Source organism: Dipodomys spectabilis, unplaced genomic scaffold, assembly GCF_019054845.1.
Source record: "Dipodomys spectabilis isolate Male_0828 unplaced genomic scaffold, ASM1905484v1 ptg000163l, whole genome shotgun sequence".
NCBI lineage: Eukaryota > Metazoa > Chordata > Mammalia > Rodentia > Heteromyidae > Dipodomys > Dipodomys spectabilis.
Genome location: NW_024870840.1, coordinates 20,817,386 through 20,836,091, shown reverse-complemented (window position 1 = coordinate 20,836,091; position 18,706 = coordinate 20,817,386). Strand labels below are relative to the sequence as shown.

General features: G+C 56.6%; 3 protein-coding genes across 5 annotated transcripts in view; 2 read left to right on the top strand and 1 right to left on the bottom strand.

The window, feature by feature from the left end:
- The window catches only part of Tmem184b (transmembrane protein 184B), a 51,712-nt gene extending 46,168 nt beyond the window's left edge, over positions 1-5,544 (top strand). The window contains exons 8-10 of one of the 2 annotated variants that reach the window (XM_042693141.1): positions 353-547; positions 3,793-4,046; positions 4,089-5,544. In XM_042693141.1, coding sequence (XP_042549075.1) covers positions 353-547; positions 3,793-4,034 — 437 coding nt within the window. In that variant the 3' untranslated portion in view covers positions 4,035-4,046; positions 4,089-5,544. Of the gene's footprint in view, positions 1-352; positions 548-3,792 lie in introns of both variants that reach the window. The other variant, XM_042693140.1, reaches the window with a different exon arrangement.
- Josd1 (Josephin domain containing 1) overlaps positions 1-6,226 on the top strand; it is a 312,495-nt gene extending 306,269 nt beyond the window's left edge. The window contains exon 6 of the transcript XR_006149513.1: positions 6,209-6,226. The gene's annotated coding sequence lies outside the window, so the exon portion shown is untranslated. The remainder of the gene's footprint in view (positions 1-6,208) is intronic.
- Positions 6,227-7,538: 1,312 nt separating this feature from the next.
- On the bottom strand, positions 7,539-18,706 carry Maff (MAF bZIP transcription factor F). Of its 2 annotated transcripts, none has more exons than XM_042693122.1 (3): positions 18,530-18,706; positions 9,684-9,746; positions 7,539-9,286 (listed from the first exon to the last, which is right to left on the bottom strand). In XM_042693122.1, the coding sequence occupies exons 2-3, from the start codon at positions 9,717-9,719 to the stop codon at positions 8,828-8,830; spliced, it is 495 nt and encodes a 164-aa protein (XP_042549056.1). In that variant the 5' UTR covers positions 9,720-9,746; positions 18,530-18,706; the 3' UTR covers positions 7,539-8,827. The 2 variants fall into 2 exon arrangements, with proteins under 2 accessions (XP_042549056.1, XP_042549057.1); XM_042693123.1 differs by lacking the exon at positions 18,530-18,706 and adding an exon at positions 11,688-11,737.

The window sequence follows — 18,706 nt, the reverse complement described above, 5'->3', positions numbered from 1 at the left end:
GCTCTATTCCCTGCCTCCTGATCACGGATCTGGGGCTGGGGGCCCTAAGCCACCAGTGTCCTGAAGGACCCCAGCCTAGTTCACAGGAACTCTAGCCATTGGGCCTTTGTGAGGGGTTAGGTTTTAGGGACATATTGGTGTCATCTTATGGGTGGCGATGCTGCCTAATTGGGGATGTTTCAGTTGTGTGGCTGGCAAGAGGCTGGGAGAGTGGGGTTTTCCAAAGCTCTGGGCTTTGTGACAACATTCCTGCCCTTTCTTGACCTCATCGGGGTGTGCAGGCATCCTGGGTGGGGCTTCATGGAGGCCTGGGAAGGGTCAGTCTGGGGCCTGACAGTGCCTCCCTGTCCAGGCATGCTGCTGGCTATTTTGGAGAAATGTGGGGCCATCCCCAAGATCCACTCAGCCCGCGTGTCGGTGGGTGAGGGCACTGTGGCAGCCGGCTACCAGGACTTCATCATCTGTGTGGAGATGTTCTTTGCTGCCCTGGCCCTGCGGCATGCCTTCACCTACAAGGTCTACGCTGACAAGAGGCTGGATGCACAAGGTAGGAACCAGACTCCTGGGCCCCACCCCAGCAGAGGGAGCTCCAGAGCACCTCCAGCATCCTGCAGGGGTTGATCCTGCTCTAGCTCTAGCCATAGGAAGAGGGACTACAGAGATGAGGGCAGAGAGGGGTGGCAGGGCTAACACTATTGATCCAGTCTTGGAACCTGTCTTGCATCAAGTTCCAGTGTAGAGACCCAGAAAAGTTATACACAGTCCCAACTGAAGTGCTAGGCATATAGTGCATACCTGTAATCCTGCTGAGACAGCATGTCATGTTTGAGTCCAGCCTGGGCTACATCTAGACAATCTCAAAAAAAGGGCGGGGGAGAGGTGGGTGGGAATGTGGCTTAGTGGTAGAGTGCTTGCCTAGCATGCATGAAGCCCTGGGTTCGATTCCTCAGTACCACATACACAGAAAAAGCTGAAAGTGGCACTGTGGCTCAAGTGGTAGTGCTAGCCTTGAGAAAAACAAGCTCGAGCAGTACCCAGGCCCTGAGTTCAAGCTCCAGGACTAGGAAAGAAAAAAAGAAAGAAAGCTGGACACCAGTGGCTCACGCCTATATTCCAAGCTACTCAGGAGACTGAAGTCCATGAGACTCTTATCTCCAATTAACCACCAGAAAACCTGAAGTGGTGCTGTGGCTTAAGTAGTAGAGCGCACACTTAGAGCAGAAATGCTCAGGTATAGCACCCATGCCCAGAGTTCAAGCCCTCCACCACTGACCAAAAAAAAAAGTTTAATTTTTTTTTTTTTTTAGAATCATGACTAATGAACAGTCAAATGTGGCATTATGTATGGGGTCTGTCTTGTCCTATAATTCTTTCTTCTCTAAAGCTCCACCCCTGGAGCTCGCGGTCCTGCGTGGGCCTCAGGTGTGGGGGATTACAGGCTTGAAGGCTTGTAAGGTTCTTTTGTTGGTACTATAATTTGAATTCAGGGCCTAGCGCTGAGTTCAGCTCTGAAGTTCTTTAGAACAACCACCAACTCTACTTACTTGTTGCAAGCACAGTCAGATGGTAATAGATTTTAACAGCTTTCTCGTTATACCAGTGGTTAGAACTGTGGTTAGCACGACAATGCTCTAGAGAGCATCAACTCGTGTGTGTGTGTGTGTGTGTGTGTGTGTGTGTGTGTGTGTGTGTGTCCATGTGTGTGTCCCTGTGTGTCCGTCCGTGTCCCCGTCCATCTGTCCCCATGTCCCCATTTTGGGAGATACTGTGAGTTTAGGAGCTCCCCGGTGATTAGGTGACTGGGGAGGGTGGAGGGCCTCTTCCATGGGAAGAAGGGGAGGCTGAGATGGATCCAGACTGGCCTTGACAGTTTGCTGCAGAAAGGGCTAGGGAGTGGGAGCCTCCTGTCAGTCATTCACCTCCTGTCTGAGCTTCCTGTCCTGAGTGGCTGGAGGTCAGAACTCCCTTTCCCAGGCCAGGCCTAGTGAGCGGCCAGAGATAGATATACTGAACTGAGGGGGGGGGGGCGGGGAGGAGTTAGAGAAAGAGAGAAGGAGGGGAGGGAGAGGAGGGGGGAATAGAAAGATTGGGGAAGGAGGGAGGGAAAGAGAGAGGGGAAGGGGGGGGGAGAGGCCTGCACACCTGCAGTGACTTGACTTCCGGTCACTACTTAGATCTCACACCTGCTCCATGCTCCACCCTATGCCAGCAGAGGCTCCAGCTGGCCTGCTAGGCTCCTAAGGAGAAGGATCTGACCAACACTTGCCCAGTATGGAGTCCATGCCCACTGGACTTGGTCTGTCAGACAGAGCCTGTGCCTGTGGGAACATCACCCTTGGCCTGGAGCCAGGCTATCCCAAGGAGCAGGCCAGGCTGTGGCATAAAACCATTTCCATACCTTAGGGGCTTGGTGGAGGCTCACTGCTGCCATTCTAGGCCATCTTTCCACACACTCCTCCAGATATAGCTGCCAAGGAAGAAACAGCGTGGCCTAGCAGGGCAAGCTGCTGCTGGCCTACCCCTGCTTTCCTGCTGCTCGAGGGTGTGACCCACCCTTCCACAGAGGTGCCCTCCCCTCCCAGCCTCAAATTAGTCAAAGCTAGCTCTGCTGATCCCCCCCCCCTTCCTCCCCCAGCCTGTTTCCTTGACTGCAGGTGTAGTGAGGTCTGGGCAGCTGCAGTCAGGGTGGGGGTCTGGCTTAGATGTAGAAGTGAAACTCCCACCCTGACAGGAAGACTGTTAGCCTGAGCACTGGGAGATGTCCCACAGGCCTTGAGGGGCAGCCAGAGGGGGGTGGGGAGGGGGAGGGGGCTGGAAAGGTATGTGGTGTCATCTTAACCTGGGGAGGGCACCGGAGGTTCACTCAGTTGTCTCTTCTCTTCTCTATCTCTCTGGCTTCTCTCCTCACCCCTTTGCCCCACATATGCCCTGGGTTTGGCCGAGGGCAGTGCCAACATACGGCCCTTACGGTAGGTCCTGCTCTCTTATCTGTCTGCACGTCATTCTGGTCACTCACTAGCATGCCTTGGTGTATCCCTGTGTCCCTGTCTCCCCACAGGCATCCCGGGGTGGGAGAGCCCAGAGCACCTGCTTGCCCAGAGCACTTTACAGAGCTTGCCTGCTTTGCCTGGTCTCTCATTCTGGAACCTTCCCTGCTCTGTTCTTGGGCACAGTGCCCCTTAAAGGGATAGTAGGAGGTATATCAGTGCTTCCATAGCAGAGAACACAGAGGACAGAGACTCAGGTCTGAGTCAGACGTCCTGGTCCAGAGTTGAGCTGATCTCTTTCAGCGTGACTTAGTGGCCATTTGCCTTTCTGAGCTTGTGCAATGAGTGGATGGAGGGAATTGGGAGGAGGCCCAGTGGGACAGGGAGCACTCACCCTCTTGGAGGGAAAGCCAGTGGGCTGGCTCAATCCTGAGGGGCCATGCCCCCCACAGCGGGGGGTACTCCTTAGGTAGGAGCTGTGGGGAGACATTCCAGGTACATTGTCTGTAGCTTGTTAGTCACCACCCAGCTCCCTTCCCATCCGTACACCCCAGCTCCTAGTGGTCATTGATCTCTGCTTCCTCACATGCAGCCTCTCCCCCATAGCACCCCAGGCTCCCTGGCTGTTCTCCAGGGAGACAGTTCTGTCCTGCCCCTTTCCATGTGCCGGATCTGATCTCTGTCCCAGGAGGGTACAGCTGAATGACAGCCTTGGTGTAAGGGTTTGTCCCCGAATGAGGGGCAAGGGATGAGCAGCCTTCCTGCCCTCTTGACATTCACCCCCCCCCCTGCCTCCTCTCTACAGGCCGATGCGCCCCAATGAAGAGCATCTCCAGCAGCCTCAAGGAGACCATGAACCCGCACGACATCGTGCAGGATGCCATCCACAACTTCTCACCCGCATACCAGCAGTACACACAGCAGTCCACACTAGAGCCTGGGCCCACCTGGCGGGGTGGTGCCCACGGCCTCTCGCGTTCCCACAGCCTCAGCGGTGCCCGAGACAATGAGAAGACTCTCCTGCTCAGCTCTGACGATGAGTTCTAGGCAGGGCGCAGGTGGGGAAGGACTGGCGCTGTGCCAGGGGCAGCTGTGCCCTCCCCTGGCCTCACAGACCAGGAGGCAACTGGTGCGGCTTGGCCATTGCCCTTTATTTATTGGACCAGAAACCCTCACATATCACTTCCAGAAGAGCAGGCGGATGATGCTGCCTGCCTGTGGGACAGCCTGGCTCTCCTGGCCTTCAGGAGTATGTACACAGACAGGGCCAAGGGCAGAAGACACTGGTCTCGATGCCACTCACCTGCAGCCTGTCATGGGCTAAGGCACGCCAGGACCAGCCATGCTCACATCCAAATGTCTGTGTGTGGACCAGTGGCCTCAGTCTTCTAAGCCACTCCCCAGGAGAGCTGAGGCCCCAGGGCCCGGCCCAGCCCCCCATACCGTGCAATACCCCAACTGGGCTCTTCCCTACCTGCTCCCCTCCCTTACCCACCTTTGTCCAATGCTAAATTTGCCTCTCCAGGCAGGAAGAGGGGGTGTGGACACTCTGGACCCCTCCTCCTGATCTGGGACTGCCTGGCATGCTGCAAGGATCACAGCCAGACCCTGGGGTCCCACTAGATAGGTCTCATCCTCCAGGCCCTTTGCTTGGTGAAGCAGGAGGCACTGGGCTCCTGGCTGTACTCACTGTGGCCACTCTGCCCAACTCCTGGCCTGGCAAGAATGGTCAGCAGCCTGCACTGCCCTATCTCATGGGTTCTGCTCTTGATGGAGTCTGGGACAGAGCCCTGGCTTCCTGGCTGCTCCTCACTCAGGGGATGCCGACCCCCCCTCCCCCTTCCTGTTAGAACGGTCCTAGCCTCTCCCTGGGGCTGCCCCTTCCTGTTTGCATGGGGAAGGTTTAAATTTCCACATTTCATATCAGCCCCCAGGGAGGCCAGGAGGGATGGCCATGCTGCAGGGGGCCAGAGGTGGGAAGGGCGGTCCCAGATGCCTTCCAGGTCCCCTGTCCACACAGGGCCTGGTGTTCTGCCTTGTCTGGCCCCTAGCCCGTCTCTTCTGTGCCTTAGTCACACATGAAAGCTCCCTTCCTAGCTCCCAGTCTGCCCCAGACATGCCCTTTGGGTGTCTTGTAGTTGCTGGCACTCAGGATCCTGCAGCACTGGGCCAGGTGCCCTTGACAGGCCTCAGGAGTGGCTGGGTTCTCCTGTTCCCTCCCGTTGTCCCTTCCACCCCATATACCTGGCGCCTCCTTGAAGGCCGGAGTCCCCAGGCAGACAGAGCTTATGCCAGCCACTGTCCCAGAAAGAGCCCCCAAGGCCCCTGTTCTGCAGGCAGAGTCCTGCATTTGGGCTGCAGTAGCCTGGAGAAGTGGATGGAGTAGAGAGAGGAGGTTGCTCCCTGCTTGTGGCCTTCACTAGAAACCTGCTTTTGGTCCCTCCTGGAATGACCAGGCTCCTGGGATCTGTGAGAAGGGCCTGTGGGGGCAGTGGCACCTCAGAAGCCTTCTCAGCCTCCTGCCCTCCTTGTAGCCGAGGCCAGCTCCAGGCCCCATGGAGGCAGGGGGGAGGTGGGGGGGGGTGGGGGGGCGGGTGCTGGCCAGCTGGTCCCAAGCTACCAGGAAGGCACTGGCAGATGCAGGCTGTTCCGGGAGCAGCCCCAGCTTCCTCCCACGTTTGCTTTCTCAAGTCTGTTTCTCTGATGGGTTTTCCTTTCCTCTTCCAGGCCAAAGTGTGTTGCTGATTTCTGTCCCCCTCGGTCTTCTCCCACCCTGGCTCTTGCCCGCATGTGTGGACAGACTGGAGGGAGCCCCGTGGCAGTGAATCAGTAGTCTCTGGGGACGTGGGGGCCGGATGGTAACCTGTGCCGGACACCCCTGTCCTCCCCCTTCCTAGGATGCATAACCTACCTTCTCTCTTTCTCTTTTTTTTTTTCCAGATAGAGTAGCTCTTTGTACATAAAAAATACTTGAAAAATTAACCGTATGATGTATGAGAAGACAGAGTCCCTAGTTTTGTATCTCGTCGTATGACTGCCATGAGTTCCACCAGAAAGCACTCTATTTTGGTCTCTGTGACATTTTGGATGCGTGACAATTGAACACATGAAGTGAGGAAGATGTATATCTATAAGATAATATAGATTTATTGAAATTTTTTCTGCCTGCCGGTGAGGTTCTTTTCCTGCCTTTCTGTTCCTTCATATTGAAGACCGGGAAGGTGTGTGGTGGTACTGGGCAGGGGTCTCCATCCTCTCCCTGTAGATGATGTGGAGCCAATGAGAGATGTTCACATTGCTTTGGACCAAACTCCCATTCCAGGTCCCCATTAGACTGGCCAGGAGCTGGTATGCACATGGGGTCTGCTGCTGGCATTTCCCACAGGGGAGAAGAGACTCCTCTGGCTCTCTTCTTGCATCCCTGAGCCCATCCCCTGTTCTGGGACCCTCAAAGCCGGGGAGTCTGGGGGCATATTGGACCGTGGGCACCTGCTCTCAGCTTGCATGCTTTTCTGGGGCCTGGCCAGCTGCTGACCTAGTGCTCAGGAATGTAGTGTGGGTGGGGGAAATTCCTAGCCAGCCTGTAACCTGGAGGTAAATAGTCCAAGAGCCTCCTGCTGCTTACGCCTCCAAGCCTGAGCTCAGCATTTCAGGACTGGGTCCTGGCAGAGTCTCAACCTGAGAGGGAAAAAGCCCTTCAGATTCAGTCAAGCCACATGGTTTGGCCCTTCCCCACACTCCAATCCTGACACTTCTCCAGCCTGCCATCTCTCTGCCCAGCCACACACATGGTCCTCTAGGCCTGTTAGACCTAAACATTGATTCTGCTATTTTATATATAGCTCCTTGCTGGGCATTGGTGGCTCATGCCTGTAATCCTAGTTGCTCAGGAGGCTGAGACCTAAGGATTGCAGATGGAAGCCAGCCCTGGCAGGAAACTATGATACCCTTATCTCCACTAAACTACTAAAAAAAAAAACAAAAAACTGGAAATGGATCTGTGGCTCAAGTGGTAGAGCATTAGCCTTGAACAAAAGAAGCACAGGTGGGCTGGGAAGGTGGCTCAAGTGGTAGAGCGCTCGCCTTGAGCTGAAGAGCTCAGGGACAGCGCCCAGGCCCAGAATTCAAGCCCCACGACTGACAAAAAAAGAAAAAGAAGCACAGGTACAGCACCCAGACCCTGAGTTCAAGCCCCAGGACCAGCACCAAAAAATAAATAGAGCACCTTCAGTTTTAGATGTGTAAGCTGAGGATGCAAAAAGTTACCCAAGTTCCACAACTAAAGAAAAGACACATGGAGAAACAATTTCTAACTTGGCTGGAGAAAATCAAATCTGTGTGAAAGTGCTGGAAAGATTATTCTGAATATAGAACTTTTTCTCTGCATGGAGAAGCCTCTAGGGAGGCTCCAGGGAAGGACAGTTTCCCTGTTCCACCCTCTACCCACCCTGCTGCAAGAGCTAGTGACCCGCTCAGCCTCCCACCCACGGAAGATCCTGGCTGGTGCATCTTGGGTAGTTCACTCAGAATACAACAGAGTCCAGGACACAGTTCTCTGTGGAAAGAGAGCTTGACTTTATTCAGAAAGTCTACAAAATGCACAAGATAGATAACTGGCTCACTGTAAGTCAGAAAATAAATAACTTCTGGGGGCCGGGCAATTTTTAAAAATAAGTTCTTTGTTGTTGTCACCATCTGGCTTTCTGTAAATATAAGATAAATGTGATTTCTTTGCAGATATAAAATATAAAGTCCAGCTCAGAGCCCATGCCACTTCCCTCAGAGCAGGAACTGGGCTCTGGCTGGGGAGAATAACTTAGATTTGTGCAATAAATAAAACAGTGGGACTGGGCAGCTTGTACACAGTATTGGGGAGGGGCTGGGCTCCCCAGGAGAGTGGCAATCAATGGCAGTGGCCAGCCCCCACTACAGTGGATATTCAAGGGTTCTGGGGGGATTCTGAAGCCCAAAGACCCCTAATCTCAGCTTTGGGAACCGCAGGATCTGTACCCACCCCATTTCCCAGAATGCCACGGTGGTCACCTCCATTGTTCCTTTTCCTTTGGCTGGCCAGGTCCAGGGCACCCTGCCTACAGGGAGAGCCCTAGGATAAGCCAAACCAGCTCCTTCCCACTCCTCTCTCTGTGTCACCTTCTCTCTCCTTCGGCTTCTCTTCCCCTGCCTTACGGAGTCTCCCGGCCAGAAAGGATCTTCCCAAATGATTTCAGTCCCTGTCTATTGTCCCCTTGAAATCCAGGGCTGGAATCTTAGGACAACAGTGAGAAAGCCAAGCTTTGGGTTCTAGCTCCATCACTGATCCATGTGGCCTTGGGCACTGGCCCATCTGACAGCTTCCCCATCTCCACTGGGCTCCACTGACCATATGAAGGCCTCTCCTGGCTTTGGAAAGTCAGCCGTCCCAGGCCCAGAACAGATGTGGGAGGTGTCTTCCAGTGTAGCTTCTCAGCATGGCAGCCACACAAGTGAGTTCTGGGAGGATTGGGAGGGTGTATTGGCACAATGAGAGCCAGTTCCAAAATGAGACGTGCTTTCCCTTTTCCAGACAGACAGCTGCTCCAGAGCGGCTGCAAATCCCATTCCTCCCCGTCTGAGAGGGCTGAATTCAGTCCAAAGAGAACCGTGGCCCCGGATATCCCACCCTCCTAGCCAAATTGCCCTTCCCTAGGGCTAACAGGTCCGAGTCGGTGGGCGGGGTAGGGGGGTCTTGCAAGAGGAAGACAGCCCAGAAAGAGAATGTGACCGCAGCGATGCGGGACCTGTAGGCACTTGGGAAAGGAGCGGGGTGTGGGGGCGTGGCTTGGGGAGGGGCGGGCCGGGCACTAGGAGCAGGGGGCGGGGTCTGCGCTGGGGGCGGGCCCTGGGGCGGGGCCGTGCCCGGGGCCGGGCGCGGATTTGACGATGGTGATGACGCTGGCGGGCGCCACGAGCGTGGCGGGCCCGCGGGACGCGGCCACGGAGCGCGCGAAGCCCTGCAGCGCCTCGCACTTGCCGCGCAGCGCGTCGAGCTCCAGGCGCATGGCGGCGTTCTCGCGCGCCAGCTTGTCCACCTCGCGCTCCAGCTCCGACTTCTGCTTCTGCAGCTCCTCCTTCTGGCACACGCGCTTCACGCGGCAGCTGGCGGCGTAGCCGCGGTTCTTGAGCGTGCGGCGCCGCTGCTTGAGCCGCGTCACCTCCTCGGCCGAGAGCCCGCGCAGGTTCCGGTTCAGCTCGCGCACCGACAGCCCCATCAGCGCCTCGTCCGACAGGTGCGGCGTGTTCTCGCTCAGCTCGCGCTTGACCTGCGGGCGCGGGGAAACTGAGGCCCGCACTGCCTCCCGCCCGCGGGGCCTGGGCCCGGGCGCAGCCGTGCCGGGCACCGCTTCCCCCCCCCCCCCGCCTGCCGTGTCCCCCGGGGGTCGCCCCCTCGGTCGCCTCGACGGTGCTGGGTTTGGTCCAGAAAGGGGAAAGCAGCCCAACGGGGTCAGAGGTCACCCCCAGGGCGCCCCGCGGCTCGTCCAGCCTCGGAAAGCACCTTGGAATGGGGAAGCCGGCGGAGGCGGGAGGGAAGGGACCTGCCTTGGGTCCGCCTGGTCTGAACCACCCTCGGGATTCCGGGAAGGGAAGAGGAAGTTGGGGTGTGGAGGCCCGGTGGGGGGCGGGGGAAGGGAGGCACTGGGGCCCCCGGAGACGGCTCACCTTCAGGGCTTTGCTGGACAGGGGATCCACAGACATGTTTGCACAGTCTTCGGGTCTGAAGACCTGGAGGGGAGAACGGGGCTCGGGTCACTTTGGTTCATTCGGTTATTTTTCCCTCTATCCACAGTAAAATCCAAGCTCCACACACTTTGACATTCAAGGGCACTTTCCTTCTAACACAAGGGTCCAGCATAGTGGCCTTTTTTTTTTTTTTTAAGGGTGCTGGTACTGGAGCTTGAACTCAGGGCCTGTTCATGGCTGGCGCTTTATCACTTGAGTCACAGCTTCTCTCCATGCCCCCCCCCCCAGAGTCTCATGGACTTTCCTGCCCAGGCTGGCTTCAAACCGTGATCCTCAGTTCTCAGCCTCCTGAGTAGCTAGGATCACAGGCGTGAGCCACCGGCACTCAGCCGCAGTGGCCTCCTGAAATGGGCATTCCAGCCTCATGGCTCTGCACCTGCTGCTCTTCACTGTTCTTACTCTCATAGCAACATCTGGAGGGCTAGAGAGCACACAGACCTGGTGCCTCTGAGAGGGCCATGCCTTCCTTTCCACAGGATGACTCAGAGCCTTCGGCTGTCCATCAGATCATGTTGTGCCAATCTTGAGACCCTTTCATGACTCTCTTGTTAAGTCGGAGTAAACCAAGTCCTCACAGCCACTGCAAGGTCCCACATAGTGCTGGCTACAGCACCTGCATGACTCCTCTGGTTCTTCCAGCCATGCCCTCCTCCATCTCAGAGACCTCAGCCTGTGCCCCTCCTCAGGGCCTTTGAGCAGGTCACTCTCTCTGCCCCTCATTCTTGTTCTCAGGATAGTCTCTAAGTTTGCATGTGTGTGTGTGTGTGTGTGTGCTTGCACTCATGCTAGTACTGGGCTTGACCTTAGGCCTTGTGCTTTCATTTGACTTCTTTTACTCAATAACACTTTACTATTTGAGCCACTTCTCCACTTCATGGTTTTTGCTGGTAAATTGGAGATAAGAGTCTCTCAGACTTTTCTGCTTAGGCTGGCTTCAAACCATGATCCTCAGATCTCAGCCTCCCAAGTAGCTAGATGGGCCTACAGGCTTGAGCCACTGATACCATTGTGCTGGCAGGTAGGTGAGACTCAACAGGAAGCAGGGTGAAGGATGTGAACAGACTTCCCAGAGAAAGATCATTACTATGAATGGCTTACTCATCCCAGAGGATGTGCAGCCTCCTTAAGAGAAATGTGAATTAAATGATCCCTAAGGACTATTTTGAGTCTTTAAGCATCTGGCTCAAAGTTTGCCGCTGAACTCCGCCCAGTCCCTCTTCTACTCTCATGTTCCCTAGAATCTCCTGCCACATTACTGCTCGCATACATGTTCCATGCTTGCTGCTACCGGGATTAGACTGTCTGACCAGGGCAGGGACTCCAGTGTTAGTAGAATTCTGAGTGACTCGGGCAAACGTGGGGACAGTCCGGTGCTTCTTGGAACTTCCCAGCCTCATCTGGCCCATAGAGCAGGGCTGGCAGTTCAGATGAAAGGATAGGGACAGACCGTAAGTTGTCAGTGTGAAAGACTCCCCTTGGCAGAGGCAGCTGCTAACACATTGGCGCTGGGAGAGGCTTACGAGCCACCTTGTGGTGGCCCAGGCCTGTAACCTCAGCGCTCAAGAGGCTGAGACAAGACAATTGTGAGTTCAAGGCCTGCTTGGGCTACATAGCAAGATCCTGTCTCAAAAACTAAACAACAGCCAGGTGCTGGTGGCTCACACCTGTCATCCTAGCCACTCAGGAGGCTGAGATATGAGGATTACGGTTCAAAGCCAGCCAGGGCAGGAAAGTCTGTGAGACCCTTATCTCCAATTAACCACCAGAAAACTGGAAGTGGCACTGTGGCTCAAGTGGTAGAGCACTAGCCTTGAGCTGAAGAGCTCAGAGACAGCGCCCAAACCCTGAGTTCAAGCCCCATAACTGACAACAACAACAGCAATGGAGGGACGAAGGGCGAATAAAAGCAGCAGTCCTACTCACCAGACACTATGTTGAAAACAAATTATACAACTTGTCGGTGGAGATGGGAGAGAAAAAACTAGGAGAGAGGGAGAGAAGGGGTGACATTGTCTAAAAAGAAAATATACTTCTTTTTTTTTTTTGCCAGTCCTGGGGCTTAACTCAGGGCCTAGGCTCTGTCCCTGAGCTTCTTTTGCTCAAAGCATTCTTGCCATTTGAGCCACAGCACCACTTCTGGCTTTTTCTTTTTATGTGGTACTAAGGAGTCAAACCTAGGCTTCATACATGCTAGGTGAGCACTCTACCACTAAGCCACTTTCCCAGCCCAAGAAGATGGACTTTACCTGACTTATGTACTCTGTAACCCCTTTGTACAGCACCTTTATAATAACAATAAATTTTTTTTAAAAATGAAACAACAGGGCCTGGGGGACGTGGCTCAAGGGCAGAGCATTTACCTAGCAAGTGCCAGGTCCTGAGTTCCAACCCTAGTGCCGCAAGATAGAACTAAAACAAACAGCAAAACCCAACAAGCTTCCTATGTAGCTGGGCAAAGCTTCAGCGGGAGTCCCAGGTGAGGACTGGCTCCTCTGTCTGTCACGTGCAGATCCTGGGTGGGCTGCGGGGTCCACTTCATAGAAGAGGCCTCTGAACCGCAGCCCAAAGTGCTGAACGCGTGGGCCTCGGGCTGTTTCCCTGCCTGCCTGTCTCTCCATCGCCTGTGGAGCTCAGGCCGTAGCTTCCTACCTAGCTGTTCATGGCAGATCTATGTCCTATTCTGTTCCTCCTTCTCAGCAAACCCAGGACCCCCCTGACTGCCCTGACTTCCCAGAGTCCACCTGGAGATGCTTACAGGCCACCAACCTGTAAGCATCTCACCAACCACACCCTGCAGTACCACCTTGGAGAGCCACCTGACCCATTCAGGGAGGGCCTGGTGTTCCTCCACACGCCAACTGCCAGATCTTTCCCCAGCCAGAGAGCTACCTCCCATGCTCCCTACTCCCCTGAGAGCACAGTTCAGACAGCCAGGCTGTACTCCAGGTAGGCCTGGGTGTCCAGGGCTTGGATGCCACCTGTTGCCCAACACCCCCCCCCCCTCCACTACCTTCTGCATTCCAGCCATAAGGAATGCCTTTCGCTTCCCCCCAGCTGCCCCTCCCTGCCTTTCTTTCCTCTGGGTCACCTCCTACCTTCAGACACTTCTTTCCTCCCTCACTTTGCGTGTCACCCTGCTCCTCTTTCGCCTGGCACAGATGTCTCCTCCAGGAAGCCCTCCCTGACCTCCACCAGGGGAGGTAATGGTCTGTTTCCTTGCCAGCCGTCCGTCTAGACAGCTGAGTCAGCCCTGGGTACTTGAGGCCACAGGGCAGGGGCAAGAGAACAGAGAACAGGCAGGGGGTGGGGTGGGGTGAATTCCTTGACAGGGTCACCCAGTTGGTCAGTGCCCCAACTGAGCTCCAGAGCCAACCTAGTGGAGAGAAAATAGTGACTTTGGGTCCCTGGAGGCAGCACTGGCTTAGGAGACCAGCTGGAGTCTGAGTCCTGTCTCTGTTCTCCCCAGGCTGTGTGACCATGGCTCCCCTGGGCCTCCACTGTCCCATCTGTAGGATGGGATCAGTGTCTGCCACTAGCAGTTTTATGTGGTATAAGCTAGAGGTCGGTGATCATCCGGAGGTTATTACACCTGCAGTGTCTGTCCAGGAGGTGTCAGGCCCTCTGCCAGCACTGGTCTTTCTCCAACTCCGCATCTCCAGCTGGCAGTCACTGCAAGGAAGGCCCCAGAGGCCATCTGGCCATACCTCCTTACACTATCAAGAGGGCACCAGAGAGGGGCACCTCTTGCCTGAAGTCACACAGCAGCTGAGTCGCTGCTGCTCTGCCAATAGGGAGAAATTGTTAATACCTATAAAGGTGCAGGGCTGCGTCTTGATCCCTCCACACTGTCATCCTCCGGGTCTCCCTGATGACACATATATCCAGAGAAGTCTAGACAGAGGGCAAAGGTCACACAGCCAACAGGAGCAAAGCCCAGGACTGAGGCCACACAGAACGACATGCTGCATTCCAGTGTGGCCCTGGCAGCACCCTTGCTCTGGACTGTTTCCTCACCCCGTGCCTCTCTCGGCGCAGGTCCACTGATAGCCTGCTGGGTGCTGGATTCTGAGTACTAGGTGCTGTGCCTGATGCAGCACCCTGGTCCCTCTCAAGTCAGCTGTCCTGTCCGGGTCCTGGTCTTACTTGTAAAGTGGGGTTCAAGCCTATAATCCTAGCTAGTTGGAAATGGAGATGAGCGATTGTGGTTCAAGGCCAGCCTGGGTGAAAAGGTGGCAGCCCGGGTGCTGGTGGCTCAGGAAGCTGAGATCTGAGGATCATGGCTCAAAGCCAGCCCAGGCAGGAAAGTCCGTAAGACTGACCTGCAAAAAGCCAGAGGTGGGGCTGTGGCTCAATAGAATGCTAAGACTTGAGTAGAAAAATGCTCAGGGCAGCCATTGGGCCCTGAGTTCAAGCCCCAGAACACATACACACACACACAAGACTCCATCCCCAGCTATGGGGGAACAAGGGCTGGGCACAGCAGCACAGGCCTGTCATCCTTAGCAACACTGGAAACACAAGTAAGATGGCAGCCCAGGCCAGCCCTGGGATAGAGATTCTACCTTGAAAAGAAGCAACATAAAAAAAGGGGCTCGCATGGTAGAGACCTGCCTAGCAAACGTGGGCCTTGAGTCCAATCCCCAGTAGTGGCCCCCAGAAGTGTGGTGACCATAATAGCATTCATATCCAAAACCCAGTCAGCTTGGACTGGGTCGGGGATTACCTGTGCTCTGACTCCCAGCACATCTCCCACTCTACCGGGCACAGACATCACTAATCAACCACAGCACTTACTCCTGGTGAGACACAGCCCCTCAGTCTAAGAGACAGTCTCTCCCATCTTTCTCAACATAACTCTGGTTTCTATCCATGGAGCCTGGACACTGGCTCAATCCTCAACACAGCCAGAGGCCTGAGAGGTGGGACTGGTGGGTTACTCTTCCTTCTGTCCTGTATGCTCCCCTGTGAAACCTAGACTTTCCCCCTTCCCCCTCGCAGCAGCGTCCTGGAAGCCAGCGAGGCCCCTCTGCCCAGGAATGTCCCTGCTCAGCTTCCAGCCAGTGCCAGAGGGACTGGCACCAGAGGGGACGTCCCCTCACCTTGGGTTTTGGGCCTCCAGCCAGGGCTCCTGGAAGCCAGCCAAGAGGCCTCTTCGGCTGAATCCTGAGACCCCCCCCCCCCTTCCCAGCTCCTTCCCTCCTGAGCCAGCATAGCTGACCTCTAGGCCCAAGCTTTCTAATAAGTTTTCAAAGCCTAGGGGTGTGCTTACTCCTGGGGAGGGTGGGGGGCAGAGCTGCCCAGTCATGGTCCTGTCCCTCCTGTATCCCCCTCTCTGGCCCCTCAAGTCCAGGCCGAAGATGTCCTGCAGACACTGGCCCCCCCTTCCCCTCCCCAGCCCTTCCTGCTGGCCTGGGTTCCTCTCTGGCTGCTGGGCCAAGCCACTCACTCTTGCTTGGTGAGGACAGAGGGAAAAAATGTGTTTGCCTAGATTTTGGCAGCTAGTGCCGGCTGGGACGCCTCCTCCCTGCCTGCTGGAAGGAAACAAGGCTGGAAGAACAGAGCAGCGCAGAGACTCAAGGCCTGGGGTTCTAGGCCTGGTTCTGCTACCCATACACTCACTGTGACTGCAGGTACATCATTCCCGGCATGCCAAGCCTCCCTGAGCCTAAGATACCACCCAGCAATAACAGCTGTGAGTTAAAAGGGTCAGATTCTGGCACATGGAGCTCTAAAACCACCAGCAGAGCACAGGCCCTGGGTGAAGGGGAAGGAAATCAGGAAGGCTTCCTGGAGGCAGGGCATGGGAACACAAACACCCCTACTATCAGCCTGACCATCCTGCTTCTCCACTCGCAAAGCCAGAGACCACTTCCTCTTTCAGCTGCACAAGGACCACGGTGGCCTCCTCACTGGCCTCTAGTCTTGTCTGCCTCCACCTCCAAAACCCCAACACACAAACCTGACCATGTTTGGCTTGCTTCAAAGACCCTGTGCTGCCAGCCTCCTCACCAGCTCCCAGAGGAATCCTGGGCCTCTACTGTTTGGTCTCCCTGCCTCCCTCCTCCCACCAACAACAAATGAGCAAGCAGACAGTGGATTTCCTGATTACTGCTACCCAAAAAGTAGGTGTGGGGGGGGCCCTGCAGGACTAGCTCACTCTGGGGAATTCCTGCAAGAATCCTACAGCCTGTGCCCAGGCTTCCCACCTCCCTGTTTCCAGCTCCTTCTCCACATGTCATGAAGATCTTCAGTGCTACCGAGCCTGTGCTCACTTCTTCAGTCATCAAACATCCAAGACCTACTGTATGTCAGTCTCTGTGCTGGGCCCAAAGAGGCCCAACAAGGAATCACATCTCTGTCCTCAAGGGCTTCATGGACAGTCACCAAGCCACCAGACTTCTCACTGGATGCCTCCCTAGGGAAGCCTTCCATGATTGCTCTGGCTAAGCCAGAGCCCTGCCATGTACTTTTAAGCCAAACTGACTTCCCCTTCATGCCTGCTCTCCTTTCAGCTGGGGCTTTGCATGTATCCCTGTGGCTCCTCCCACCTCCCAGAGGTCCGGCTCTGGATCTGGTTATCTGGTTATCCATCGTATCCCCAGCACCTGGCCTGCCACAGAGGCCTAAGTGCAATGAAAGGCCGAAAGCATCATTCAAGAGGCCTGTGGTTCAAATGGCAGAGTACCTCCTTAGCAAGCACAAGGCTCTGAGTTCAAATCTTAAAAACTAAAAAGTTAAAAACAAGCCTCTGGCTGGGCACCAGTGGCTCACGCCTATAATCCTAGCACTCAAGAGGCTGAGATCTGAGGATCGCAGTTCAAAATCAGCCTGGGCAAGAAACTCTGTGAGACTCTTATCTCCAATAAACCATCAGAAAACCGGAAGTGGTGCTGTGGCTAAGTGGTAGAGCGCTAGCCTTGAGCTGAAGAACTAAGGGACAGCACCCATGCCCAGAGTTCAAGCCCCACAACTGACCAAAAAAAACAAAACAAAAACCCCAAGCCTCTGAGGGGACCACATGGGTGGCCTGGGAGGGATCCAAAGGGAGGTTAAGCCTTTCAGTGCTAACTTTCCATGTGTGACTGAGCCAGCTAGCCATTTCCCCTCATCTCCTGACCTCTGGCCCCACTGGGAGATGTTTCCTGCCCAGGTTTGTGGATGGGCCTGCCTGGTTCCTATGGTCTTGTGGCCCAACCCTCTCCCCCTCCCCCTTTACTCAAATTCCGTGTGTGTGTGTGTGTGTGTGTGTGTGTGTGTGTGTGTCTCGCACGCATGCACACGTGCACAGGTCCTGCTTTCCCACAGTTCTGGAAAATAGGCTGTGTACACTGGCTGCCAGATTTCCCTTTCCACCTGCCATTCTGCCAGCCACCCAGAAGGCTGCCAACTTCCTCCTGTAGATAAGGGACACTGGGGGTCCCAACTGCCCTAGCAGAGCTCACAGGCTCAAAGGGTCAAAGTTCTAAGATCACTGGATCGCCACTCTAGCCAGATCAGTCGCCCCCTCCTGTGACTTGGTAGCCCTCTGGGAAGGACAGGACAGGACCAAGTAGCAGCCTGGACAGTGGGGTTCCTCCACAGCCCATCCACAGGCCTGCACTTTCCACACGACTCCTAGGTACAGGGGACTAGGTCTGTCCTGCCCTGCCCAGAATAGGAAGATCACAGATTCCCACTGCCTGCTGTCCCTGCCTGGTCCACCGCTGCCAGCTGACCCAGTTCTCCACCAGACTCCGAGGTCCCGAGTCCCACAGTCCTGGGATAGGTCCAGTCTAACTAGTCCCACCTGTGAACTGAAACTCCCAGGAGGGTGGCAACCAGCCCCACCTATTCTCCACCACCCAGCAGGTGCGCCGGTGCGCCCGCCCGCAGAGAGGAGCTGGGATCCTTCCTCTTGAGGCAGTGGTGGGGGTGGGGGATTTCCTGGCTCTTCCTTTTTCTCCTGAGATGAAGGGCATGGTCAGCTCTGGGAAGAACTGCCCCCCGCCCCCCAGGAACTCTTCTCCCCAGGAGTGAGAAACCCCGGGTGACCGAGACCTGGTGAAGGGGCGGCTCCTCACCTCACCCCCAGCCAAGCTGGGGATGATTTTTTGTTTAATACCTCTACTCTGCTGGCTCTGGGCGGGACGAGCCCTGGGGTCACTCGGCTACAGCCCTGGGAAACTCCAGACAGAGCCAGAGCCGGGCGGTCCGGCTGGTGACGGTCCCCGCTGGCGGCGGCGAGGGTGCCCAGGCCCAGTGACCGCGGGGTGCAGCCTCCGGGACTCGGGGCCCCGTGGACACACGGGCACGCGGGGGGCGGCCTCCGGGGAGCGCGGGGACGCTCGCACGCACGCCCCGGCAGGACCCCCCCCCCCCCCCGCCCGCGACGCCCGCCAGGGGACCCACGCACGCACGCACGCCGCCCGCGGACGTAAACAAACCGCGCACGCACGGCCCGCGGGCGCCGGTCCAGGGACTGTTCTCACCGAGTCACGTACGTGCGCACCCCGCCCTCGCCCCCGCCGGTCGGACGCGGACGCCGCCAGCCCGCTGCTCCCCCACTCCGGGCCCCCGCTCCGCCGGCCCCGAGCCCCGGGAAAGCCCGCCTCCCCCCCCCCCACCGCGCCCCGTCAGGTTCCCCCCAGATCGGCTCTCCCCGCGCCCCACCCCGCCCCAACTCGCCGGCGGTCCGGATCGCCGACAGAGCCGGCGCGGACCCGGGGCGCGGAAACCCTGCCTCCCGGGGAGGGTCGCCCGTGCCCGTCCCCGCCCGCGCTCCTCACCGCTCTCGGCCCGCTAGGCCCGGCGCCCCAGCACGCGCGCTCCCGCGCCCGTCCCCGCGGCCGTCCCCGCCCGCAGCTCCGCTCGGTCTCTCCTCCGGTGCGAACCGCGGGGTTCGGGGAGCGCCGAGCCGAGTTTTGCTGTGGGGCGGGCGGCCCCGCGCGAGTTGTAAGGCGAGC

Bases quoted from the DNA above. Each gene is read 5' to 3' on its own strand.
- Maff (XM_042693122.1), bottom strand. From the start codon at position 9,719: ATGTCTGTGGATCCCCTGTCCAGCAAAGCCCTGAAG. The intron at 9,287-9,683 runs GTGAGCCGTCTC...CCGCGCCCGCAG, and splicing joins TGTCCAGCAAAGCCCTGAAG to GTCAAGCGCGAGCTGAGCGA.